Raw genomic sequence first — 27,002 nt, 5'->3', positions numbered from 1 at the left:
TATTGGAAACCAAGCCTCAGGTTGGTTTGTGATTGGGTTTGGAGAACCTGGGGAATCAATTAAGAGCATGTTAGGGTATAATTTTCTAATTTGGTACATTTTTTCTTTAGAGTGCAACAATAAACAAAGAGCAGTGTGTGAATGCAGTCCTGGATCTACTGCAATATTTGTAGTTTATCACACAATACTAGAGGTAAATTCTGATCCAGTATTTTACCTAGAATAATTCTAGCACTGAATAATGGACTATATTATATTAAAAATTTCCTCCCCCCCCCCTTCTTCTTTTGTTACAGCTCTAGATAAAACACCGGGAGCATTGCATGATTGGTTTCTGTATGTGTGGGTGTGTTTGATCATAAATTGTTTACAATTGACCACTGAGGAAGGCCTAAGGGCCGAAATGCGTCTGGTTAGTTTTTACTGTACCTTGGTTTGTTTGTGTTGGTCATTGCACTGTACCATCATCTGTATTTTGAGATGTTTTAGCAAGTTTTAGTATATGTATGTAGCCTGCCATTCAGGCCTTATGTTTTAAAGTTGTTTTTAATCTATATTGGTGCACATCTATAATAAATACTCTTTCATGTATATATATATATAGAGAGAGAGAGAGGGAGGGAGGGAGGGAGGGAGGGAGAGAGGTTGTTATTTAACCCCTCGATTTTGTTCCTCTGCTTGTTTGGGTTGAGTTTGTGGGGATTTTCCCCCCAACCCCCTTTTTTTGTCCTTGCAACTCCCCAAAGCAGCCATTTTCCTCCAGGGGAACGAATACGGTTCCCAACCTCCAGGAGGTGGTGGCTGGAGCTTACAACTGATCTCTAGGCAACAGAGATCAGTTCCCCTGGAGAAAATGGTTGCCTTGGAAGGCGGACTATGTGGCAGGATACCCAGCTGAGGCCCCTCCCCAAATCCCACCCTCCTCAGGCTGCTCCCCCCAAATCTCTAGGAATTTCCCAACCTGGAGCTGGCAAGTGCAGTCTTAAGAAGAGTTACTCCACTCTAAGCTGATGGAAGTCAATGGGATTAGACTGGAGGAACTCTGCTTACAATTGCACTCATCCTTACCCAGCTGGTGTAAGACGGCGACTAAGAAAACAAGCTCCAACTTGGGGTTGCCAGCCTCCAAATGAGGACTGACGTCTTGCAATTACAACTGATTTCAAAGTGACAGAGCTAGTTCCCCTCCCCTGGAGAAGAAAATGCCTGCTTCGGAGGGTGGGCTCTATGCCATTCTACCCTGTTGAGGTCCCTCCCCAAATCAATTTCTCCCCAGGCACCACTAGGATTGCCAACAACTTGGGAAATTCCTGGAGATTTGGGGGTGGAGCCTGGGGAGGGCAGAGTTTGGGGAAGGAAAAGAGCTCATCAGCAGAGATGTGATGCCACACAATCTGCCCTCGGAAGCTGCCATTTCCTCTGGGGGAACTCATCTCTGTAGTCTGGAGTTAAGTTGTAATTCCAGAAGAACTCCAGACTCTGCCTGGAGGCTGGCAACCCTGGGTGCCACTCCTCAAATCTCCAGGAACTTTCTAGCCTGGAGTTGGCAACCCTATTCTGTCAATTCATACGGTTTAAAACAGTCATAAGATTTAAAACATCCCAACTCCCACCTCTGCCCCAAATTTACTAATCTTTTGTCAAGCCACTCCCTCTCTCCAGTCTCCATCTGCTATATGGGGATAATAATACAGGCTTACCTTACAGGGCTGTTGTTAAGCTTGAGTTAGTTGTGTCTGGGGTAGAGAAAGTGGATAGATAGAACTCCCTCCCTCTCCCATCATACTAGGACTTGCAGGGCACCCAATAAAGTTGAGGAGCAGTAGATCTAGAAGAGCCGAAAGAGCGTACTCCTACACACAACACTAATTAACCTGTGGAACTCACTGTTACAGTCTGTAACAATGGCAATTGGCTTTTAAAAGGGAGAACCATGACAGGCACAACTGGTTCACATGTATATTTAAAATATAGAAAGCCCCAGGATGAGAAAGTATGGGACCAACCAAGTCAACAAGGAGACAATTTCAGACTTAAAAAAAAGGTTTATTGAACAAGTTTCAAAGTGTCCTCATTGTCAACAACCTGCAGAGCAGAAAATAAAAGTTTGGTTTGTGCAACAATCCAAGAAATGCATTTGAAGAGCACAGTTCTGGAGTAATACATGTCTGAAACATTATCACAGGGTACTTTCAAAGGCTCCCCCCTTCGACAGACGGAAAGGCGTCCCATTACTGGGTTATCACCCATTCAAAAACTCTCTTCCCATTACAGTGAACAAACATACAACCTGCAGGTGCATGTATACATCTGTTTGTAAGAAAGAACCAATGCGCAGTCACTTTACAATGGAAACCAGGGGCCAGTCTGTGGATAAATGCAGGGTTTAAATCACATGTTCAGCTGAGCCTGCGTTGAACGTAACATGAGAATTACCCAACGCTTGTATAAAGAAAAATCCAAGTGTACACTGCACACAGACTGTGTGTGCTTTTATTGTAACTTGTGAACGAGTGTAACACTGGCCCCAAAGATAAACCGTTTGGCCCCCGCAGTCAAAATCTTCCTCCATGTGGTACAAACAGATTCTGGAAGATGCTTTTACAAGAAATTACCAGCAGTCAATCTGGCCACGACAGTTCCACCCCTGTGACCACAGAAATGACTAACACTAAGGTATACGAAGCTTCCTGATGTTGAGTCAGACCAACAGTATTGCCCACTCTAACTGGCAGCACCTCTCCAGGATCTCCCAGCAGTAGGGTTGCCAACCCCCAGGTAGGGACTGGAGTTCTTGCAGAATTTCAAGCAGCTCTGGACCACAAAGATGGTCCCCTGGAGAAAATGGCAACTTTGGAGGTAGGGTTGCCAGCTCTAAGTTGGGAAATTCCTGGAGATGTGGAGGGTGACACCTGGAGAAACCTGGAGAAAGTAGGGTTTGGGGAGGGAAAAGACCTTGGCATAGCATAATTCAATAGAGTCCACCCCCAAAAGTAGCCATTTTCTCCAGGTGAACTGATCTCTGTGGCCTGGAGACCAGTTGTAATTCCGGGAGATCTCCAGCCACTACTTGGAGGCTGGCAACCCTATTTGGAGGAGAACTCATCCCAACTGAGTTCTCTCCTCTCCTTAAACTCTGCACTCCCCCCAGATCTCCAGGAATTTCCCAAGCTCGAGTTGGCAACCCTACCAAGCAGAGATCTGAGCTGCCAGGGAATTAAACCTGCGACTGTCTGCCTACAGAGCACCAGCTGGATTTACAATGATTCAAGGGCATGTTCTCTGTGCTTGGGGACAGTTTGAGCATCCCCAATAGAAAAGAGATTTTAAATGATTATTCAACTAGTTCTTCCATATCTCCATAATGGTGCAGGCTGGAGAAGCCAATCAACAGCAAGGAAGGTTACGAGACGGGCATGTGCCTAGACAAAATGTGGCAATGCAATCCCACAACCCTTAGTTCAGATATCTTGAGAAAAATGGCCCGGCTTAAGTGCTATTCTCTCTTCCTGATCATTGTACAGCACCAGTGGGAATACAAACATTCATTCTCTGGGAGGCCTGCAAGACATTTGCTGCTGATGCAGCTTTGGAGTGGAATTCGGACAGCTGCGAATATGCTAACATTTGCTCACAGAAGCAAGAAACAAAACCAAAGGTGTATGCTAGCAGGGCCAGATTTCAGGTTGTGGAGGGCTAAACTACCCCCAGACTTAACTGGACACAGTCGTCTGTTAACCTCTTTTTGAAAAACAGTAGGCTCACTCATACACGCTCCTGGGGGCCACATCTATATAGCAGGACACAACACACATATATATAGCAGGCCTGAACAACACACAGCCCCACTGCGAAAGATCCTTGGAATTTTGTATGCATGCCCATTTCATCTGTTGAGAAGCATCACCTTGCACAACTATCAACATGCACAGCTCCAAGTGTGGCCACCAAGGTAGACAACTCGTAGTGCTTTGGTGTGTGTCGTGAAGTACATCTGTCAAGATGGCAAGAGCCAAATTAAGGCAATGGAGTGGTGTCTCATCTAAATTGGCCCTCAGGTGAATCCTGCCTGCAAAATACGGTTCCGCACTGGCTTTTCCTGATCCGAGAAAGAAAAAAAAACCCTCAAGTTACAAGATTTTTGCCGTTGTCAAGTAGGTTAAAAACAATGCACAGGTTGACTTTCAAGTTTCGTTACAGTACTGCTAAGAACATTTTTGTTTTTAAAAAAGAGGAGTACTAGCTGGCAATCACAACACATTTGTGCCGGAGCTGAGATGCAATACGGTGCTTAGGGTCTCCGGCACCCACTCCTCTCTGCTACCATGGTAGTGTCCCTCCTTGGCCGTTCAGAAAGCTTCCGTTGTCTTTTTCACTGAGGTCTGCCAGAACAGAGAGAATTCCTGGGATGGCATCTTGGACTTTCAAGGGAGCCTGTGAGGATCAACAAAAGAGAGAAAAGAAAGTGTATTGGGTGTAACCTCCAAGCAGTAACAAGCAAAGGCCTTAAAAATCATGGCCGGAAGCATCTGTCAGGGACCTCCGGGGAAGATCTCGGTTCCTGACAGATTCATGTGGGCTAGGGTCAGGGCTTTTTTTCAACAGGGAACATGGTGGACCGGAGTTCCGGAACATCTTGAAAATGGTCACATGGCCGGTGACCCCACCCCCTGATCTCCAGACAGAGGGGAGTTTAGATTGCCCTCCACGCCACTGAGCAGCGCGTAGGGCAATCTAAACTCCCCTCTGTCTGGAGATCAGGGGGCGGGGCCACCAGCCATGTGACCATTTTCGCCGAGGGTGATTTGAACTTTTAAAAACTCCCCCCTTATTCCAGCTGATCCAAAGTGACATCATAGGCCCTGGGAGCATGCGTGCACTTTGCGCGTGCACATGTGGTATCAGGGGCACCACCTCCCGCCAAGAGTTGCCCCCTGTGCTGGCAACCCATTGAGTTCCGCCACCTCTTTTCCCAGAAAAAAAGCCCTGGCTAGGGTTAACAGCGATGGGTGGAGCAGAGAAGAAAAACCACGCGCCTTCCATAACAAAAGGTTTGGATTACTAACCAGGCTCCCTCCCATATCTGTTTCAATCCAGCCTGGATGCAAAGAGATGCACAGAATTCCATCTGGCTTCAAATCAACGGCAAGGCATCGCGTGATCATGTTTAGCGCTGTCTGAGGGTGGGGGAAATCAGGGAAGAAAAGGAGAGAGAGAAAGAGGACCTTAGAGAATAATCCTATGTACAGTTACATGTACATACCCCTATGTACATTTACATTACTTACTGCACACTGTGGCAATTACTCCCAGGTATATGTGCCCCACGTGGATGGGATTCTATGGTTTATTCACTACTGTTGCAGCTAACAATAAAGCACAGAGGCAAAAGGACTTCCAAATGGCAGGTTTACCTCCATTTTCTGAGCCCAGCCTCCCACACCACCACCATTGAAGGCTTTCTTTTTAAAAAGTGGCCAACAGCATATGGCTAAACATATCAGGTTCTCTGAATTCCCAGCTTTCTTTTTTTAAAAAGGAAGCCTATAGCCCTTTTCATTATGGAGATATAAGGGGAAAGGCATATCTCCACATCAAAAGGGGCTAAAGACTTTAACTTTTTTTAAAGGAAAAGTGAAAGCTAGGAATTTAGAGAACCTGATCTACAAACTATTATAATGTTATCTATTGCCATTTAAAATCCTGACATTCCCATTCACATGGGTGCCCCCCTGGTTTTTTTGAGATCTTTCCCAAAACATCACCGGAAACCAGGTTTGAGAAAGATGGAAAACCTGGGAGCTCAAGGAAGCAGCTCGATGCTATGGAAAAACCCACTTCCAATAGCATCCGAACCATGACAAACAACCCTTAGTCTGGTCAGTGCTAAATATCCCAGTGTTGACATGGTTATCATCCTTGGAATGGATGAGAAGTTCTACTGCCTCTGCAAATTCTGCTGGCACATGCATCAGCAAAAAAGAGCTACACAGAAAGCAGAGAGGGCTGGCCCGTCCACTCAACATACCTAGGCAACCTCCTAGGGCACCAGAGGGCTGCCGATCCACCAGCACCTTGGGCCACCTTGCTGTATATAGAAGCAGCAACGGTCTCCCCAAAGTCCTACATTATCCACTGAATTATCCCAACACTGGGAATCTTTCTACACGAGATAGCTGATACGTGAAGAACACGTGTCGAGAGATGCAATGTTAGCTGGGAAGGGTAGTTTAAAATGACAGAGCCGGCAGCAGGGCAAAGGCTTTGCTAGACGCTGGAGCTGAGTGAAGGGGCTTTGAAATGCCAGAAGAGAAACTTCAGCCCAATATAACTTCTCCAGGTCCAAGCCCGGCTCTGAAAGGCAGCTCCAGCCTATTTCCATTTCTCTCTGCCCTCTTGTTGAGATCCCACACACTGGATAAGTAAAACTGATAGAGGCAAAAATGAAATGAACAAACTCTCTGAGGAGCGATCTCTGCCAGCTCTATCTTTTTAAACTATGCTTCCCAGTGATCACTGTGTCTCCCAACACTTGACGAACACATGCTGAGGTCTCTCGTGTAGAGAGACTCTGGGTCTCAAAAAGCTTCAGAGCTACAGCTCGAGATCTGGTTTTTCTGTGCTTCCACTGAACTCTAGGGGAAGGGGTTCCCCACCCCAACAGTTAACTAAAGAGACATCCATCCACCTTTGCTATCCTGTAAGGGTACACCATGAGGAAGTCGTCGGCCTGTACAAGCTCCATGGATGCCGATATCGAGGACATGTTGACAATGGTCGCGCGGTGACACCCCATGCCGGTGCTCAGCTGGGCAGCTTTCCTCAGCAGGGGGAGAAAAGCCTGCAAGGAAAATTTAAAAGGGAGAGAAAGGGGAGTGTTTCAGGGAGTAAATCAACCTGCAGGAGGAGACATGGCTCAGTGGCAGAGCACCGGATTGGCATGCAAAAAGTACAATGTTGATTGGCAGTATCTCTTGTGGGTAGGGCCCAGGGGAGAAATGGTACAACCCTCCCTCCAAGTCCCCTGGTCCAGACCCATTTCACTCTCACACCCACACATGAAGTTGTGTTACACTGAATTGGACCACCGGTCCATCAAGGTCTGCATTGCCTACACGGATTGGCATCAAGGTTCTGGTATTGACCTATAAGGCCCTGTGCGGACTGGGACCAGCGTAACTATGGGACTGTCTCTCCCCATATATTCCCCAGAGGACACTCCAATCAGGGGACAAACAGCTGTTGGTGGTCCCTGGCCCCAAGGAGGCCTGCCTAGCCTCGACTACAGCCAGGGCCTTTTTGGTCCTGGCTCCCACCTGGTGGAACGCTCTGTCTGCTGAAATCAGGGCCCGGCAGGGCCTACTATCTTTTCGCCGGGCCTGCAAGACAGAGTTGTTCCGACAGGCATATGGCTGAGGCTGGGCCTCCTCCAGCCTGGAAAAAAGAGGTGCATAAAACCCTCCCTGTGAAGGCTGTCCACCATCCTGTTTTAAATGTGTTGTTTTTAATGAACATGAATTTTTAATTGTATTTTTAATGTTGTTATCCACCCTGAGCCCACTCGCGGGGAGGGCGGAATACAAATTTGAAATAAATAAATAAATCAGTTCTGCAAGGTCTCCGGTAATGTCTTTCACATCGCCAACTGCTTGGTCCTTTGAACTTGAACGCTGAACCTGGGGCCTTCTGCATGCAGACGAGATGCTCCTCCACTGAGCCACATCCGTGGCTGTTTTTTGGGTCCAAATGACAGCAGAGGTAGTGTTAACCACAGAGCTCCAATATCACACGTGCTTTTAGTCTCACATTCGTCAAAGTTACTAACCGACCCAAAAAAAACACAGTAGCCACCCCATTTTCTATCTCCCCCTGCTTTCTTAAAAAGAACCCAGATAAAGTGAGTGTAGCGGTGAAGAGACTGAGCTCCCAATCAGAAACGCCCGGCTTTGAATCTCTGCACAGCCACCACCTCTTTAAGGGGACATCTCAGCACATCTCTCAGCCTCAGCTCTCCTAAATGCAACACGTGGATAAGAGCGCCAAGCTGCGATATCTTTTTAATACTGCCATTTAATTTTTCAAACCTGTCAATGATTAAAACGTTTATGAAACCTCTGTCCTTATAAAGAAGAGGCTTTAGAGGTTGCTTTTTTAAAGACCAACTTTGCTGCTCTTTAAAATTCTAATATAAATGCCTCTGCCGATTAGCTCATTGTCTAGGATGGCTAAATATCTCAGGTATGGAGTGCTGGCTTCCAAGCGTTAAATATTATGCAGTTAACGTTGGATTTTCTCAAGTTTCACAACCACTCTGAGATTTTTATTAAGAGTTTGTGGCATAAATACATTCAACAAACCAAACTGAAACAAACAGGAAAAGAGAGCCAGTTTGGTGTAGTGGTTAAGAGCGGGACTCTAATCTGGAGAGCCGGGTTTGATTCCCTGCTCCTCCACCTGAAGCCAGCTGGGTGACCTTGGGTCAGTCATGGCTCTTTCAGAGCTCTCTCAGCCCCACCCACCTCACAGGGTGATTGTTGTTGTGGGGATAATAATGACATACTTTGTAAACCACTCTGAGTGGTCATTAAGTTGTCCTGAAGGGCAGTATATAAATCGAATGTTCTTGTTGTTATTATTAATATATGGTGTTTTGCTTTGACTGTTGAAGAGTGCTATAGAAATGCTCAATGGCAAAGAGTCCAGTAGCACCTGGACTTTTTGCCATTTTGCTACTACAGACTAACACGGCTAACTCCTCTGGATTTACAGAAATGCTCAGAATTTCTCTGCTTGGTCGCCTGGAGGATAAAAGTAACTCGCCCCAGATGAGTGACTATTCCCTTGCCGGCTTTTGCAACCACTTTCTTACTTTAGTGACCATCAACTGGGCAACCGTGTTTGTCTCATAGATGCGAAGCATCGTTTCTGCTGTGACTTCTTCCAGGGTGGCCAGCACGTTGATGCCAGCATTGTTGACCAGGCAATTCAATCCTTTGTCCCCGACGATATCTTCCACTTCTTTGACCACTTTCTTGATGCTGCTTTCGGAAACCACATCTGAAATCACAAAGCGGAGCAGGGCGAGAGGAGAGAGAAAGCCAAGAAGTTAAAGCCAAGAAAGAAGACGGTTCTGGAGCCCTTTGTTCAAATGGTGCCCACTCCTTGTTTCTTGCACAACTCCTACTGAGTGCAGTTAAGCTTGTGCAGAAGAAAACTCCCAGTTGGTTGCATCGTATGAGTCAGAGCTGTCTGGCTCCAATGGCAGAACAGCTCTAACCACTACACTACCTGGGTTCCCAAAATTTCTCATTGCCCTCCCCATCCACTCCCTTTCGATCAAGGCCACGCAGCTCCTCAAGGTCTCTTCCTCCCCCTCTGACCAGAAATTCCTTCCCGCATTGCCGTTCCCACCACCATCAGATCTGTGCCCAAAGAGGCCACCGTCTCTGCTTACCAAGCTGAAGGACTTTCAGGTTGTTATACTTTTTGCAAAGCTGCTGCAATTCCTGCCAGGGAAGAAAAACGCAGATTGTCAGAAGTCTGCCCCACTTGCTTTCTTTGGGGTCCGGTTTCATTTCATTCGCAGCATTCATCGGCCACCTTTGAGGGCATAAAGCCCCCTACCTACCTACCCACAGGGAACCCAAACCCATATGAAACAAAAGAGAACAGCTAGCACAGAGAAGACAATTGCAAAACCCTCCCAGAAGATAAAAATGGACTTGTTTGTATATTTAGCACCCTAAACAGGTTTGTTTGGAAGTAGACCCATTTTGTTCGATGGGGTTTACTCCCAGGAAGGTATTCTTAGGATTGCAGGCTTATTCGTCAGCCAGCATCCCTCGTCCAAGCTGAAAAAAGGATCTCAGGAACCACGGATAGGGAAGGATCCACAACTATTATATAGCACTTCACAAAGCATACGCAAGGACTTTGCAATTTAGAATTTGCTGAATGGGAGACAAAGGAGAAGGGGTCTGCCTTCGTTCCTAATCTGGAGGATCGCTGCCAATCTGACCCCCATAGAGCTGAGATCGATGCAACTGAAGAGCCTGTTTGCTTGCACAAAGCAGTGTATTTCAAGAGCTGACTGTATTGGCCAGCAATGGGTTTGCTATGTGAGGAAAGAACAGGTCATTCCCCAACCAAACCTACTCAAATCTTTAATTCACTTCGAACGGGGAAGAACCATTATAGGCCAATCTATCACCAACCCCTTCTGCTAGAGGAAAAGTCACAAGGGTTATGTGTACCTGCTGACTCACAGCAAACAAAAGAGGTTTTATGGCGTCTCCTCTCTTACCAGAGACCCTGTGCGCTTGTCATGCACACGCGGGCACGCAAAGCACCAGGTTTTTATGACACCGAGAAGTGAGAAACCGTCCAAGAACTCTCCCTTTTCAGCTTGTAGACCTTGAAAACGGCAGATTACCGCTTCTTTCCAGAGCAAATACACCCTAACCCTCCCAGCAAACCACGTACCGTGCAAACTTTTTTCTTTTTTTTTTTGGATCTCACAAGACCAACAGCCTTCCCAGACACTATTTTACCCAAGTATACCCTGACTTTCACAGTTCCAGACGACAGTTAACAGACACATCATTATTAACATATGCATCCTCTCTGCACATTTTTCCTGCCCTTCTTCCTTCTCCCTTGTTCCATATATTGCCACAACAACCCTACGAGGCAGGCCGGGCCAGTTCTCTTTCTTTCAGCCCACGGTCACCCCTTGAGCCTTATTATTATTATTTATCACATTTAGAGTTTGCCTTTGTGAATGGAATTCCCAGGAGGCTCCCCAGCTACTAAGAGCAGAACCACAAGTGACAAAAGGCACAGGTTGGACACTTGTCAGCTTCCCTCAAGTTTTGATGGGAAATGTAGGCAGCCTGGCGGAATGTTGGACAAGGGACAGTTGAAAAGTCCATTGGACAGCCGTTGGAGAGCCAAGCTGCGAGACCAGGACGCCTACATTTCCCATCAAAACTTGAGGGAAGCTGACAAGTGTCCAACCTGTGCCTTTTGTCACTTGTAGTTCCGCTCTTAGTTTTAGCAAAGGGACTGCTCTCCCCACCACAGCCCACAGCCGCAGCACATCTTCCCACATGAGATACGCCACCATGCACCAGCAATGACCTTCTGGCCAATCAAGTCCACAGATGGGTATAAATGAACACACCAGACAATGAAAAACGAACCTTTCAATTTCCCTGGACAGGCAACCTTGAAAGCGACCAGCTTGACAAGGAAACGAACCGTTTCAGAGGGCGCCTGCAGCACGAAATGTCCAGAGCAGAGATTTGTGTGCAGTTGGGTTAGCTCAGTAAAGAAAGTCATTGGCCCTTAGACAGGCAAGGGGGTGCAGTGGTTAGAGTCTCAGATCTTGGAGACCCAGGATCAAATCCCAGCCCCTCAGCCCTGAGCCTTGGTCTCATCCTGCTCGGTCCGTCAGCTTAACCTACCTCACAGGGTTGTTGTAAGGATAAAGCCAAGGAAGGGAGAATGATATTGGAAGCAGCTTTGGGTCCCAACTGGGGAGAAAGCGGCATATAAAAGTGAATCCCTGCCCCACGCAGGAAGAAACGGTACAGTCCCTTTCTGCTGCCTCTTATCTCTACCAGCTCACTCAGCTGCATGTATAGATCGTACCTGAGCTGCCGAGGGAAAAAGCAAACCTTTTATCAGGAAGGTAGATACAGTCCTGTTGCCCTCCCACTGAGAAGCTGGGCTCTGGTCACAAGAGGAAGCTTTGACTCCCATCACAACACAACCCGTAAATATAAACCTCCATTTTCTGTCATTAATAGTTGGCAAAAAAAGCCAGACAGCATTAAAATGGCAAAAGATCTGTTGACAGTGAAGCGTCTGACCCTGTATTAGGGTTGCCAGCTCAAAGTTGGGAAATTCCTGGAGATTTTGGGGGTGAGGTTGAGGCGAGGAGGCGCCTCAGAGGGATATAATGCGATAAGAGCCCACCCTCCAAAGCTGCCATTTTCTCCAGGGGAACTGGTCTCTTTCGTCAGGTCAGTTGTAATTCCAGAAGACTCGGAAATCTCCAGCCACCACCTCGGGTTGCCAACTCTAGCATATACCCTTTTGCACTCAGGCAACAAACAAAATAGACTATATAGTATATACTGGTCCAAAGGAGCAAGCTTTCAAGTTATACAGAACTCCATGCCAGCCTGGGTGTCCCATAATAATATTCGAATTATATACCGCCCTTCAGGATGACATAACACCCACTCAGAGCGGTTTACAAAGTATGTCATTATTATCCCCACAAAACACCCTGTAAGGTATGTGGGGCTGAGAGAGCTCCAAGAGAGCTGTGACTGCCCCAAGGTCACCCAGCTGGCTTCAAGTGGAGGAGTGGGGGAATCAAACCCGGTTCTCCAGATTAGAGTCCTGCGCTCTTAACCACTACACCAAACTGGCTCTACAGAAATAGGGAGAGAGGGGAGAAAACACTGTTTTGGAACATGGTCAAATTTTCCAACATCTGCCTATTGTGAGAGACAGAAGTTGAAAATATACCTTCAATGGAGCAATATTTAGGGATTTCCCTAGCATTTTTTGTTAATAAAAAGTCTAAATCTTTTATAAAGGAAAATCCAAAAATGAGGACTGCTTTTTAAAAAAAGAGCAAGAATGCCAACCCCAAAATGTGGCTGAATGTTAATGGAACACTCGTGCCCTTCCAGAGCCAGTTTCCATGTCAAGGATCAACGGCCAAGCCCTGCCCCTCAGATGGACAATGGCATAGTCTAGAAAGCTCTGCTTCATTTTCTTTATGTGGAGTTAATTACTCAGCAATTTTCCTTCCTACAGTTTAAAAGCCAGGAGGATGTTTGTTCTTGGGGTTAAAGTTATACTAGGAAAAATCATGACCGTCTGACAGTAGGTTACTAACAACATATAAAATAAATGCAAGATAAGCACCGCACGCCACCTTACCATCTATGTGTATGCCTTAACACATGACACATTGATTCTCCACTTCAAAATTTAACTTCTAGAGCTCCTGGAAAGAGAGCTGAACTTCGAATAACAATGACACTGACAAATCACAGAAAATTTTAGCAAGGCGTCCCCAAAAGTCAAACAAATGGGCATTTACGGGGTGGGGGTGGAAATGGGATCCTGGAAAAGATAAGCAGGGGATAGTTGAATGGTGGTGGAGAGTGCCCTCAAGTCATAGCTGACTTATGGCGACCCCTGGTGGGGTTTTCATGGCAAGAGACTAACAGAGGTGGTTTGCCATTGCCTGCCTCTGCAACCCGGGTCTTCATTGGAGGTCTAGTTGGGACATATGCAAATATCTATGAGCAAATGCTATGAAGGAGACCTATGCTTGAATCTCCAACAAGTCTCTTAGGAGACAGAATGTAGAGTCCCTAAATAAATTCAGTTTCAGGTGGGTAGCCACGTTGGTCTGTATTAGAAAAGCAAGATTTGGGTCTCGTAGCACCTTAAAGACCAACCTTACAAAAAAAACAACAACCCTAGCCCAGGTACAGACTGGTATCTCTTTTCTTACAGAATGCAAAGGACTAGATGTTATTTAATTTTTTAGTTATGTCATTCATAGTCCATCTTTCTCACTGAGACTCAAGGCAGATTACATAGTTTAATAATAGTAACAACAACTGTGCTTATAAACTGCTTTTCTAGACAGATAAGTGCCTCACCCAGAGCGGTGAACAAGTTAGTATCATTATTATCCCTACAATGCAGCTGGGGCTAAGAGGAGGGGCTTACCCAAGGCCACCTACTGAGTTCATGGCAGCAGTGAGATTCGAACCAGTAAAGTGCTGATTCATAGCCAAACCACGTAACCACTGTGCTGCAGCAGCTCAGGAGAGCCAGTTTGGTGTAGTGGTTAAGAGCGGCAGGACTCCAATCTGGAGAGCCAGGTTTGATTCCCTATTCCTCCACTTGAAGCCAGCTGGGTGACCTTGGGTCAGTCACAGCTCTCTCAGGGCTCTCTCAGCCCCACCCACCCCACAGGGTGATTGTCGTGAGGATAATAATAACATACTTTTAAAACCACTCTGAGTGTGCATTAAGTTGTCCTGAAGGGCGGAATATAAATCAAATGTTGTTGTTATAGTGTGAAATTAGTACAGTCAATATCAAGGACATTTCAATACACAATGCCATAAAGACTGAGATTTAAAAATCCACTACAGTTGGTCTTTAAGGTGCTACTGGACCTGACTCTTGCTTTTCTAAATAAATACATTTATTTTCACTCAAAAGCAGTTGCATGGATAAACCAAACCAGAGTGTCATGGCCCAGTCTGGGCTCAGTGAGAGCAAGGACTCCTCCTCAGGAGGAGAGGGGCTTCGTGTAGCCAGCCGGGACTCCTCAGGAGGAGAGGGGCTTCGTGTAGCCGGCCCTGACTCAGCAGAGGCTGGTAATCAGGAGCCACCGCTGCTGGCTAATCAGAGCCTACAGCCAGCAGCTGAAGCAGAGCCTCCAGTACTCTCCAGCCCCAGCACCACAGGGGAAGCTCAGCCAGGGACTTCCACAGGGGAAGCTCAGCCAGGGACTGCCAGCACCATAGGGGAAGCCCAGCCAGGGCCTTCCGCCCCCCCAGGTTCGCCCACGCGTAAAGAACGCTGAGGGTGGAGCTGCAGGAGAGACGGCACAGTGCTCGCCTCCTGAACCGACGCCAACTGCAGGAGAGCGATGATGAGTAGCAGTAGGATGGAGCCCCAGCAGCTGCCTGTAATCCATGCCTGGCTATAAAAACTGAGCTGAGGGAACTGCCAGGTGTGGAAGCAATGTGCTGACTACCTGCAACCACGCTGTGTTTCCATGCACCTTGCTCGTGCCTGCTTTTGGACCTGATGCTATTGGTAACCGACCTTGGACTGTACCTGACCTAGCTCCTGGACTCTGGACTGACTCCTGGCGTCATCTCGTGCTCTGACCACCCTTCTGACTTAGCTCCTGGGACTCCCCCTGGACTTGGTGTTGAGGTTTGGACTTGAACCAGCCTGCTTGGGCTGGCCCAGCCTGTGACACAGAGCTTGGTGAAGGGGAATGTTTAATCTGCCTTGGATCTCAATAAATAAGTGAAATAAAATAAAACCGTCGTCCTGGCTATTTTTTCCACTTCAGTTGCAACCTCCTCAAATGTACAGACTCCATATGCACATTTTGTATGTCTGTACACCCCCCCCCCCGTCAACATCTCACTAAGTGGGGGGTACATAACAGTATATTGTGGTTTGATACTGGAAATCCCAAACAGCGTTGGTCTGTTTTAACAAAATTAAAACTCAAGTCCAGTAGCACCTTAAAGACTTAACATATATTTCAATATCAGCTTCCGTGATTCACACTTCACCCACAAAAGCTCATATTGAAACAACTGTTGCTAGTTTTTAAGGTGCTGCTGGAATTGTGTTTTAGTTTAGCCCCACGCTGGCCTGCCACTCCAGGCGCCGTTCATTGATTTATCTGGGTAAACTTTTGTTCCAGTGAGGTGCTCTGGCTGACCTGTGCAGTTGACGCCATATTCAAATTATAAAAGTTTATGACTGTCAAAGGGCATTTGCCTTCCATTGAAAGGAAAACGTGCCCGGCAGTCACTACCAGCCTTGACTGGGAGATAGCGGGGTGAGGAAGGGTCCTGTTATATGACCAATGGGAGCAGACCAGTACAGCCAAGCCAAGACACAGCAAGAAGATGCCGATTTTTATCCTCTGTTTTAAATAGCCTTGATTTTAATAGGTTTTAATTTGCAACTCAGCTACTTCCATGTTAAAAAATATAGATACTTAGAAGAGGAAGATTTCTGGTTTAAGAAAAAAAAGAGAATTCAGGAGCACTCGGCGTCCCTTTCCCCACAGTAGCCCTGCTCCAAACCAGCCGACCCACCCAGCTCAGAGTGGATTTTTGCAAGATGACCCTCATATTTATCATGCCTCAGCGATAAGGAAGCCACCTTTATAATCCTGGAAAATCTCCCCCATTAGCTACTAGGATTGCAAGAAAAACGAGATGTTTAAAGGGAGAGGGGAAAGAGGAGATAGCTTACGGGGGTAGGTATTGCTGTAAAGAAGTTGCTTGTTCGAAAGGTTCTGAACATAAAAACAGGTATTTTGAGGCACCAAAATTAGGGAGTGGGGGAGAATCACCCATGTGGGGGAAGAATAACGAAACTGCCGGCCGCTTTTGCACACAGGGGATAATGCACTTTCCTGTTAATTTGCAACTGGATTTTCTTGCGTGAGACAGGAAAATTCTCTGGCAAACTGTTACTCGAGTGCATTGAAAGTGCATTATCCAACACATGGGAAAGCATTGTCTGCTCAGCCTGGTAGCACTTCTCCAGGATCTCAGGCAGAGGTCTCTTCTCTCACCTACTCCAACTGCCTGCAACGCGGATGCGCTAACCACTGAGGAGCGCAGCCCTCTATGGAAGGAAGGCGCTGCCTTATATCAAGCCAGGCCTCTGAAGTCTCGAGATCAGTATTGTCTATTTCGCCTGGTGGTTTTTCTCCTGGGCTTGCAATTAGGCGGTGGCAGGGATGTACCACAAGGGACCAGAATTAGGACAGGGGTTGTGGCTCAGTGGACGCACCTCTGCTTAGCAAAAGGTCTCAAGTTCAATCCCCAGGCAGTAGGTAATGCGAAAGACTGGGTCTCTGAGACCGCTGCCAGTGTGTGTTGGCAAGACTACTGGGCTGATTCCGTATAAGGCAGTTTCACGTGTGATCAGGAGGGGGAAAGGGGGACCCAGACAGTCAGCAGGCTGGAACAGGCTAGGATCTCAGAGACTCAGGTTCAAATCCTCACCAGGCCTTAAAAACTCACAGGGTGACTGAAGGTCAGGTGCCCACTTCCTTGGCAAGCTGTACCCGATGGGGTTGTTGTGGAAATGAAATAAGGAAAGGACAAACCAGCCCCCCCCCACACACACACACCGAGTTCCTTGAAGGAAGAGCAAGGTAATAGTAACAATAATAAAAAATGCATATGGTAGCCAGACCTACAGTTGCGGGATCCAGGTTGCGAAGTTCCTGGAGATTTGGGAGGGGGGTAGAGACTGGAGAGGTCAGAGTCTGGGGAAAGGAGAGACCTCAGTGCTATAATAACTCTCCTCTAAAGCCTCTATTTTCTCCAGGGGAACTGATCTGTCACCCAGAGATCGGTTGTAATTCCAGGAGATCTCCAGCCACCCCCTAGAGATTAGCAACCCTACCGAAGTATCCATTTTCTCCAGGGGAACTGATCCCTGTCGCTTGGAGATCAGTTTTAATTCTGGGCTATGTCCAGCCCCCCCCCTCCCCGGAGGTTGGCAACCAGCACAACCGAGGGGAGGGGGCACAGGGCGTTGTGCCTCAGGAGAGCGAAGCCCCCCCCCCACGCCAAGGGTGGCTGCTGCCCGGGGCGGGGCGCCTGCAAGCTCGGCTGGGGAGCGGCTGCCGCCCGCGCCTTGCCGTCCGCACGGGGCGAACCCGCGCGGCAAAGGAGGCGCCCGCGGGGGCTCCGCGACCTACCTGCGCCTTCTCCGGGTAGCGGCAGGTGGCGAGGACGAGCTCGGGCGCGGGGCAGGCGGCCAGGAGCCCCCGGACCAGGCCCAGCCCGATGCCCCGGCTGGAGCCCGTGATGAGCACGGAGCGGCAGCGCAGCTGAGCCATGCGCGACCCGGGACCGCCGGCGGGGCTGATGCGCTCCAGGGAGACGCGCGGCGCCTCTTATAGGAGGCGGGGGGGGGGCCCGGCCCGCACTGCCCCGCCCCGGTTTCCTGGGGCCCCGGGGCGGCCAGGGACTTCCCACGCCCGGGAGCGCCTTCCCCGGAGGGAGGTGCCGAGGTTGGACTCCCGGAATCCAGCCCTGCGCCTCTGCAACTCGGCTGCAGCTTGCAGAATTCTCCCTTGGCATCTTCAGGCAGCCTTTCCGAAGCACAAAACCAAAGAGCTGGGTTTGCAATAGAATCAGTACAGAATAACCTCCCCCCCCCCCCCAATAAATAAAAACACCAACCAAAGCGGTTGATTTTTTTTTTTACACATCTATGAAAAGGCAGCCTAAGATTGTCTGTCCACGCAATCTTGAGTTTGCAATAACTTAAAAACAAATCCCTCTCTTGTTTTATTATCTCTCTCTCTTCTAAGTTTCCCCTAAGGAGCTCAAAGGTAGGGCTACTTTTTTAGTCAAGTGAGTTTTCCTGGATCTTCTCCTTGCCAACTGACAAGTGAAGATCCTGGATTTTTTATATATTTAGTTCCTTTATACACTGCCTTCTCCCCTCTCCAAAGGTTTACATCATTCTCTGCCCCTCCATTTTATCCATGCAACAACCCTGTGAAGTGGGTTAGGCTGAGAGTATGAGACAGGCTCAAGTCCACACAGCACACTTGCCCCAGCAGAGACAGAATTCGAACCCTGGCCTCCCAGATCCTAGTTCAATGCACTAACCACTATGCTACACAGGACTCTGATGGAAAGTGGGCTCTTCCACAAGCAAAGGAGATGCTCTTCCATGGATCCGCAGCCTGCCGCCCTCCAAAAGCACTTAGCTCATTTTCAGCGATGTACTTATATCTCTTTGCATCCTCCTTTACATTGCCTCTATATGGTGGGCGACCTGCAGAGATGAGGGAGCTCTTCTATCCAGGATGGTCCCTGGAATGCAGGTCAGCTATTAAAGGGTCATTTGATTGGTATACCTCTTTGGTACAGGCTGGGCCAGCGACCTATAAAATGACAGTTTTAGCAAGACTTTATGGGTTAGGAATGATACGGGCTGTTGTGCAATCAGTGCTTCTGTATTGTTTGGGGGAAGATGAAAATCAAATCATAGGAGAATCGGAACAGAGAATTATGCAGTTGCCTTTATCCGGAGGGATTTGGCACAAAACCTCTTTCTGTCTTTCTAAAGAGGTAAAACAGGCTTTGCCTAGAAACTGGGTAGGGTATACTGTTCTTTTGTTAAAATACTCCCTTCTTCATGGCTTCATAATTCAGAATGTCAAGAAGTGCTTGAAAAGTTGGACATTTTGATATATGCACCAAAGTATTGCCAAGAGTTACTAATCTCCCTCCACACACCTTCAGACAGATTATCTATCCTGAAGAGTTAACCGTGTTAGTCTGTAGTTACAAAATAGTAAAGAGTCCAGTAGCACCTTTAAGACTAACCAACTTTATTGTAGCATAAGCTTTCAAGAACCACAGCTCAGTTTGTCAGGTGAAGAAAGCTGTGATTCTCTATGTATCAGAATGTCCAAATCAGACGACCCTTTGAAAGCATTAAAGGTTTTAAGTAAAAAGAACAAAAAGGCTTCATGGCAAAAATCAGCTCTCTAGACCTGAAGATCTATTGCAATTAATTTATTAAATAAGTTGGGGGGTTGGGGGTTGGTAACCATTTGTGTAGTTAAATGGGTAAGAGCAATTAAAAGGAGTGCTGACATTTCTCAAAAAACAAAAAGTAGAAAATTGTTTGAAAATGTTCTTCCCGATTCATTATACCCCGGTTAGACAGCCTAATATTTACAGGGCTCTCATCATGGTTGGAAGGATGTTAAATATAAAGCAACCTTGAAACATCTGAGGTGGGATATGTAAACATATTGTAGTATTGTACATGATATAAAAAGAATTGTGACCTATACATTTGAATTATCTTACAGATTACCTAATTGATTATACTTAAAGAAGTCAAGAAAGGGCATGTTTGCACAATCAAAAACTAATTATTGCAACACAATTGCTTAAGTGTGTGTGTGTTTGGGGAGATAGGTAATCCCCCCCCCCCAAAAAAACACAATGGCTACAAAAAGTTCAGCATACGATGCCAATGGATAAATTGACAACATATATGTGGGTTTTTTTTCAAAGACGGTCACTTTTCCCTAAAGGTTGGAGTTAGATGAATCTCATAATGTCAAGAAAGGCATCGGAATGTTTATATAGGTACGTGCCACCTTTCTCAGATAAGAGGGTGATTTTATGTTCTAATATATAATTTTTCTTGTATATGTAAATATTGGGTGAAGGTTCATGCTATTCGTACATTTATATATAGCATAAAAAGAGAACAAGCTGTACTATGTCCCTCCCTCCAAGACTTAGGTGTGGGAACACTGCAGTTTACCTGTAGTGTTGGACAGAGGTCACTGAACTAGAGATACTAGGAAACTGAGCTGTTCTGCAAACCATGTACTCTACACCACTGAAACCTAGACACGTTGTTCCAGAAGAGGTGCCTATCTTATGTTAAACATTGGACCTGCAACGGCTGGGTGAGCGTTCCAGGGATTTTGCACCTCGTTCAAACTGTGCACATTGCCATGCCCAGCAGAGACTGATGGTTCACCAGTGGTGGCTGGCAGAGGGGCAGTGAAATCCACGGTGGTTTTTGAAATCTAGTACCAGTTGGTAATCCTGACCTGGATAGCCCAGGTGAGCCTGATCTTGTCAGATCACAGAAGCTAAGCAGGGTCGGCCTTGGTTAGTAATTGGATGGGAGGCCTCCAATGAAGATCAGGGTTGCAGTGGCAGGCAATGCCAAACCACCTCTGCTAGTCTCTTCTTGCCATCAAAACCCCACCAGGGGTTTCCCTACGTCAGCTATGACTTGAGGGTGCTCTTTAGCACCACACCAGTTGGTAAGGAAAGACATGTTTGCATCATTGTGCCTATAATCCGGTTCAGGCATGTAGCTTCTCACAGCAGGCCTGACCATGATTCTGTCCTGCCCTTTTTACCCAGAATCCCCCCTTCCACAATTATAATAGTTTTAAAACAGCAAATTAAGACAAAAGGCAAAAGATTCCAACCAAAGAAACAATGGGCAAGATCTCGTACTAAACTTCCACTGGCGTGACTTCCGTTACACCAACAGCAATAACATTTAGTACCGATGCTGATGTGCACACACTAATCTAATCCAATTGCATCCTGCCTACATGTTATGCTTGCAGTGGAAGTGACATAGCCTCAGAACGAATGACCAAACTTCCCTTTTCAGCAAAATAATTCAATTGTACACGTTGTGCTGCATGTTGCACCATCTCTGACACCATAATCAAATCTGATCAACGAGTGATGACGAAAGAGCATCCCTGGAACAGCTGCAAGAGAAGAATCTCTTCTTAGAAGAGAAGCCAGTTTGCTAATAAAGAGGCACAGCGCTGAGGACATGTGGACATATGAGACTGCCTTATACTGAATCAACATTGTCTGCTCTGACTGGCAGCAGTTCATCAGGGTTTCTAGAAAAAGTTTTTTCACATCATCTACTGCCTGGTCCTTTTAACTGGAAATGTTGGGGACTGAACCTGGGAACTGCATGCAAAGCTCTTCCACAGAGCCTCATTGGCCTCTTAACTGGTCTGGACAAGAAACCTCCAAACTCATAGGCGGAGTATCAAAGTGAGGAGCGTTGTCAAATCCTGCAGCAGAGAGTTCCACGAGATGAACAAATGCTTTATTTTGCCTGTCCAGTACCTTTTAGCTTCGTTTGGTGTTAAGTTCTGGTGTTCTGGTGTTCTGGTGTTCACAGGAATTTCCCCCCGGAAAATTGGGATTATTAAAAAAATGAAGATGGAAGCCCAAATTGTCGATGGAGGCATGCCCCAACAAAGCTACAAGCACACATTCATGTGCTCACCACTCTAGCTGGATGAGAATGGTTCTATACACCCCAAAGTAATCAAGCAAACTCTCTTTTCACATTCGATGATTTTGAGAGCTGCTTTTCCAACTTTGAAGTCCATCCAGGAACATCCCTGTGTGGCACAAGTCACCTCTGCATTCGTGCTTCGCTTAATCCCGGCTTTCAGCACATCAGACAGCTTGTTGGTGCCAGACGGCATTGCTGGGATTCTGGAAAAGCGTTGCTGATGCAGCAGGAACAGCTAGGAGATGCCAGCAAGTCATATTGCTTGTGGATGTGTGCATGTATGTACGCCTGCATTATGCGCAGGAGGACACAGTCTAAATTCTTTAAATGACGGAGCAGTTTTTTCCCAAGGTGCCTTGCAACATGGAACGTAAGGTCAGCTGAATCTATACTGCTGGTTTCCAACACCGATGTATCAGGCTCTTTATAATTTTATTTTATTTATTTTCGATTTTTATTCCACCCTCCCCACATTTTCAGCAGGCTCAGGGCATTGGTCAATGTAGGTTTCCTTTCTGTATTGCTCTCTGAAACTTAAACTGGAGATGTCGTGGTCTTTAGTCCCGTGTGTTGTGGAAGCAACTCTGATCTCAGATGGGGCGCTTAGTCCAAACAAGGCCAGACATTATTTTTCATTGCTTATGCCAGAATTGCCTTGTTCAATTTGTGCTCATTGCCAAGTATTTAATGGAGATGTCTCAAGGTATTTGCCAGAGGTGCCTTTCAGATAAACAGCTGGTTTCACACACTAAGATCTGGAAAGTATACCAACGTGTGCAGAGAAGTGTGCACCCATAATCACATGCCAAGAAACTTGCTAATTGCCAAATTTAATGCAAGTTGCTTCTATTGCATAGTAGGATTTAATGCCTGAGACACAACTCATGATAGAGAATTGCATGTCAGGGATCTTGGGAAAACAAGAAGTCCAGGAGCACCTTAATGACGAACAGCATTTATTCTAGCACAAGTTTCCTGAGCCAGAGTTCACTTACTTCAATGCAATGAATGGAAGAAAATCCATTTCCTGGTTTATGCAGAAAATCAATTTTATGTGGAAAATTACAGGTTGGGGGAGGGTTTAAGCCACTTGTGAATGCTATTGATCAACACCTATTTTAAAAAATGATGCAAACAATACCATTTCCTCCCCTTCCCTTCCACTTTTGCATGCCTGGAAGCCGGAGAGGTGCTCAGAAGCAGTACGTGCAAAGTCTGTTCTGGGATGCTGCCCAATTGGCTTACCTGCAGTATCCTCAAAGGGGATGTTGGTAAAAACAGCCGATTACTAGGCTGATCTGGTCCTTTCATCTGCTGAGCTTCCAGTGGGCTTTCAAACAAAGGAAAGTAAAGTTGAATTGTCTCCACCAGACAGCAGAAGGAACTAATCAGAGCAAGTCAACACAGGAAAGAGAACTGGGGAGACCCGGGGGAATTGCTAAGCCCTCCAACATTTAGCAGATGGAAACAGGGATATGCTTACAACACCCCAGTTCTCACACCAAAGATGACAGCTCCCCTTCCCTATCAAATACAAACACAGGTAAGCTGAGGATCTTCTCCACCTGCGGGATTTCTTCACTCTCTGATAGGGTGTCGGGTCATTACAATAACAGAACAGCATGGAATTTAAATGGCTGGTTATGTACTGCACGGCAATTTATGATACGTAACAACCCACTTTTCTTCCTTTATAGACCTCAAGAGGACACACATGAGGGGTGGGGTCCCAGGTACACCTCGCATCCAGACCCAGATTTGGCAGCACCTTGCATCTTCAGAGTTGGTCTGGTCCTGGAACCAGTACACTTTGTCCTTCACAACTCCTGGCAAACAGATAATGCTCACAACAGGGAATCTTCCTGCAAAATGGCTTTTCTAATTTCAGAGACCCTTTTATGAATTCTACCTTTCTTTCCTGATGGAACTCCATCACTCCAACTACACGAGTGATACCTACACAGGTATCCAGGTAGATTTCCCATCTAGTGACCAGATGCAAACCAGGAGTTAGCCGTGTTAGTCTGTAGTAGCAAAATAGAAGAGTCCAGTAGTACCTTAAAGACTAACCAACTTTACTGTAGCATAAGCTTTCGAGAGCCACAGTTCTCTTCATCTGACAGAGAACTGTGATTCTCTTTTTCATTTTCAGTCACACAAAACGGAACACCTTTTCCAAAATGGCGCCTGCTACAACATATGCCCCCATCCTTTAAAAACAAAACTTACAGGAACAGGAAAGCATGTTGTTTTACTTCTATGCAGATTTCTTAGGAAAGGCTCTCAATGAAGAGAGAAGGAAATGCCTCCAAGATTGAGGCCTACAGTGATATGTGCACGCATTGTATAAAAGCAGCTTTTTCTTCAGCTTTATTGTTTCCTACTAGTTGCAGATTCAACCGATTAAAAAGGATAAACAAAATTAAGATTTGTCAGTCTAAAAAAAAAACTCATGATAGCTCCCCCTTCAGAACCTTTTTCCAGGCTGTTGAATTTATGTGCCTCTACAAGTAGCTTGTAATAACTAGATTTAGAAGAGATTAAACAAATGGAGGCAAAAGAGAGAAAATAAGCCGAAGAGGAAAAGCAAAAACAGAGTTTGTAGCAAGCCTATTGAGTGGGTTTTCCTTCAGCTTTCCCACCCTGACGCATTACTAGTTAGATAGATGTACCCGTCTCTCACAGCACTTGCCTCTCACATTAAAAAAATCCTTGATGTTTATGTGCTTTGAAATGTTTTCACACACAGAGATCTGGCACCAGGCATTCTTTCTGATGGGTGCCAGGTTCTAAATCTCTGTATCAGAGACTGTTTAGATAAGGAGGTATGGTGAAAGGGAAGAATTTATGCCACAGCATTTCATCTCTGGAAGAATGAATGCACCTGATCAAATCTGAGAATTAACAGTTCAGTTTCCTTCTGGACTCCTATTTTTTTATTTTTCCAGCATGCCATCAGAAGGAATTAAAGTCCTTATTTCTAGTTTCTTTGCTGTTAACTGAAGAGAGCTGTGTTGCCCCCACAAATGAACCCATTTTCTCAAAAATTGACACCACACAATCATTTTTGCTATTAAATGATAAACCTGGGATAGGAGCACAAACGCCCCACTTGGAGACAAAAGTCCTTTGGTTGCAAAGATAAAACACAGCAGGGATTTTGCTGTCTATTGTGTAATCCCCCCCATTTATAACGATAGTTCTCTTGAGTTAACCAACACACAGAAGAAAAGCAGACCAAAGCATGACTGTTCGCTGCCTTAGCTATTGATGGCAGGAATCACTGCATCTCGCTGGCAATTGTTCGACAAAAGGTGCCCTTCACAGCCATGAGGACTAGAAACTTGAATGTTTTAAAAAAGAAACTAAATGCTGACATGCTTTCATCTTTTGTGCACCCCTAAGACATCAAAGGCCTTAATAACACTTCCAGCTCACATGAAAAATCTCTGCTGTGAACATTTTCAGGCTTACCCTTCTGTTTTCTCAGCAACTCCTTTTGACAATAATCTTCACAGCTGGGCCGAAAAGCATCAAGCAAAGCTGAAGTCATAAATAGTTAGTGATGGAATGGGTGAATTTGAATTTTCTGTACGCAGGGACTGAACAGAGACTTGGCATTTCTTACCACAGGTGTTAAGCTAATTTAGCAAAACTTGGGATATTGCACATTGAAGGTGTTGGCTAGTTTAATAACACTAGTAAATGGTCTCTGTATTTTCCTTGATTTGTATTTTATATAATTACATTTCACCCTATACTTCCTGCATTTCAGGACCCCTTGACACTGCTATGAGGGGGGTGAGGTTGAGTGTGGCTTGTTTAAGACCCCTTAGTGAGTTTGTGGCAGAGGTGGGACAGTGTGCATAGTAGTTAGGGTATCAGAGCAGGAAATCCCCACAGCCATTAACCTTACCAGATAACTTCAGGCAAGTTACACACTTGGCCTAACCTACCCTCACAGGAGAAAAATTACTAGACAGCTAGGTAGATTCAGGGTCTGATACACAGCTGTCTCAGTACATGGCTATACAACCAAGTCCTGGCTAGCTGGTCCCCCGTGGAGTCACGTCTGACCCTCCCAACTACTTCCCGGACATAGAAAAATACTTTTACTAGGTCAAAAGTTCAGAGATGCTGTAGTGCCTATTTGGTAGGACCAGAGGTTTAATGCTTCCCTCCTCCCTTAGTAATTCATCGCAGCCTTTCCTTTCCCTTCCTAATATCTTCTCCCATTTCCCATGTTGACTTAATCTACCAGCTGTGTTGATGCAGCAATTCAATTCTTTTTCAGTATTCTGGAACAGGGTGTTCCTTAAAACTGGGATGCACAAGCCTTTTCTTTGAAAAGTGAATGATTCTTACACATGACTAACGCTTTTCCTCCCATGCATGTCAATGGTTTTACTTCCATCGCAAAGAGCTAAGACTCCAGGATAACTTCTTACTGAAACAGGTTCAGAGTGGGACGGCAAGTTGCCAAAGGCACCTTACGATGGGGCGGCCACAATCAGCAAACAGCTGCTGACGAAGGCATTAAGCAAAAGGGAGCACATCAAAGCACCCAGCAATTAGAAGGATTTGTGGGTCTGTGCTTAGAAACCTTCCCTTTTTAAAACCTACCATCATAGTTGGCGCCAGTATTGGTAAGACTGGGCAGCCACTAAGGCTGGCTCTCCTTAATCCATGGCTCTCCCACCATTGTAGAAAGCAGATTATTAAAGCACAACGTAAGAGCAACAGACTTAAGGGTAGCCCAGACATACCTGGAACCAGCCATACCATTAGGAAAAGCCATTCTCCTCTTTGTTCATTCAATTCGTAGCCTGCTTATTTAATTACGGAATTTAAGGCAGGGTATGAAGAGCAGATCTCCCATCCAGGCAGTGGTAGTCCTGTATCTGCTAAACTCAGGAAAAAGGACGGTGTTCACTGGGCTACAAACTGACTCTGAACACACTGTCTGTTTGTTATGTATGAAAGCAGCCAGTCTGTACAGTGTATAAATGGTGCAAATTTGCATCTGTCCTGGTTGTGTGCTGGTCTTAGGAAAGAGCACAGGGAGCTGACATTCCTAGAAAACCTTTATTTAGCTTTTCTGCAGGCATTGCATCACTTGCCCTCTAGTCCTCGTAACTGTGAAGCATCCTACTTCCTCTTTAAAAATCAGAAGAGAGATTTCCCAGGTAGCATCAGACTCAGACGCAGATCTGGCACTGTTGCGCCACACACACAGCCAAGGGAAACTGCGTGACGAAAGCAAAGATGTTCCTAACTTAAGAGTCCAGTTCCCTATTCTGTTACTGAACACAGTCTATAACAGCTGCTGAGGACACAGAGGCAGCATA

At 46.2% G+C, this 27,002-nt stretch overlaps 1 protein-coding gene across 1 annotated transcript; it reads right to left on the bottom strand.

The window, feature by feature from the left end:
* Positions 1–2,075: 2,075 nt before the first annotated feature.
* On the bottom strand, positions 2,076–17,668 carry LOC129344729 (C-factor-like). Its single transcript, XM_055001580.1, has 6 exons — positions 17,522–17,668; positions 9,455–9,506; positions 8,870–9,057; positions 6,689–6,841; positions 5,067–5,177; positions 2,076–4,434 (listed from the first exon to the last, which is right to left on the bottom strand). The coding sequence occupies exons 1-6, from the start codon at positions 17,660–17,662 to the stop codon at positions 4,321–4,323; spliced, it is 759 nt and encodes a 252-aa protein (XP_054857555.1). The 5' UTR covers positions 17,663–17,668; the 3' UTR covers positions 2,076–4,320.
* Between the last annotated feature and the right edge of the window lie 9,334 nt (positions 17,669–27,002).

This window comes from Eublepharis macularius, chromosome 17 (assembly GCF_028583425.1).
Source record: "Eublepharis macularius isolate TG4126 chromosome 17, MPM_Emac_v1.0, whole genome shotgun sequence".
Lineage (NCBI taxonomy): Eukaryota > Metazoa > Chordata > Lepidosauria > Squamata > Eublepharidae > Eublepharis > Eublepharis macularius.
The sequence above is the reverse complement of the archived record's forward strand: the minus strand, read 5'-3'. Positions and strand labels throughout refer to the sequence as shown.

Coding starts and splice junctions, on each gene's coding strand:
- LOC129344729 (XM_055001580.1), bottom strand. CDS start 17,662: ATGGCTCAGCTGCGCTGCCGCTCCGTGCTCATCACGGGCTCCAGCCGG. Junction 6,842..8,869: donor CCCAGTTGATGGTCACTAAA/GTAAGAAAGTGG, acceptor TTTTCCTTGCAG/GCTTTTCTCCCCCTGCTGAG. Junction 4,435..5,066: donor CAGATATGGGAGGGAGCCTG/GTTAGTAATCCA, acceptor TGATCCTCACAG/GCTCCCTTGAAAGTCCAAGA.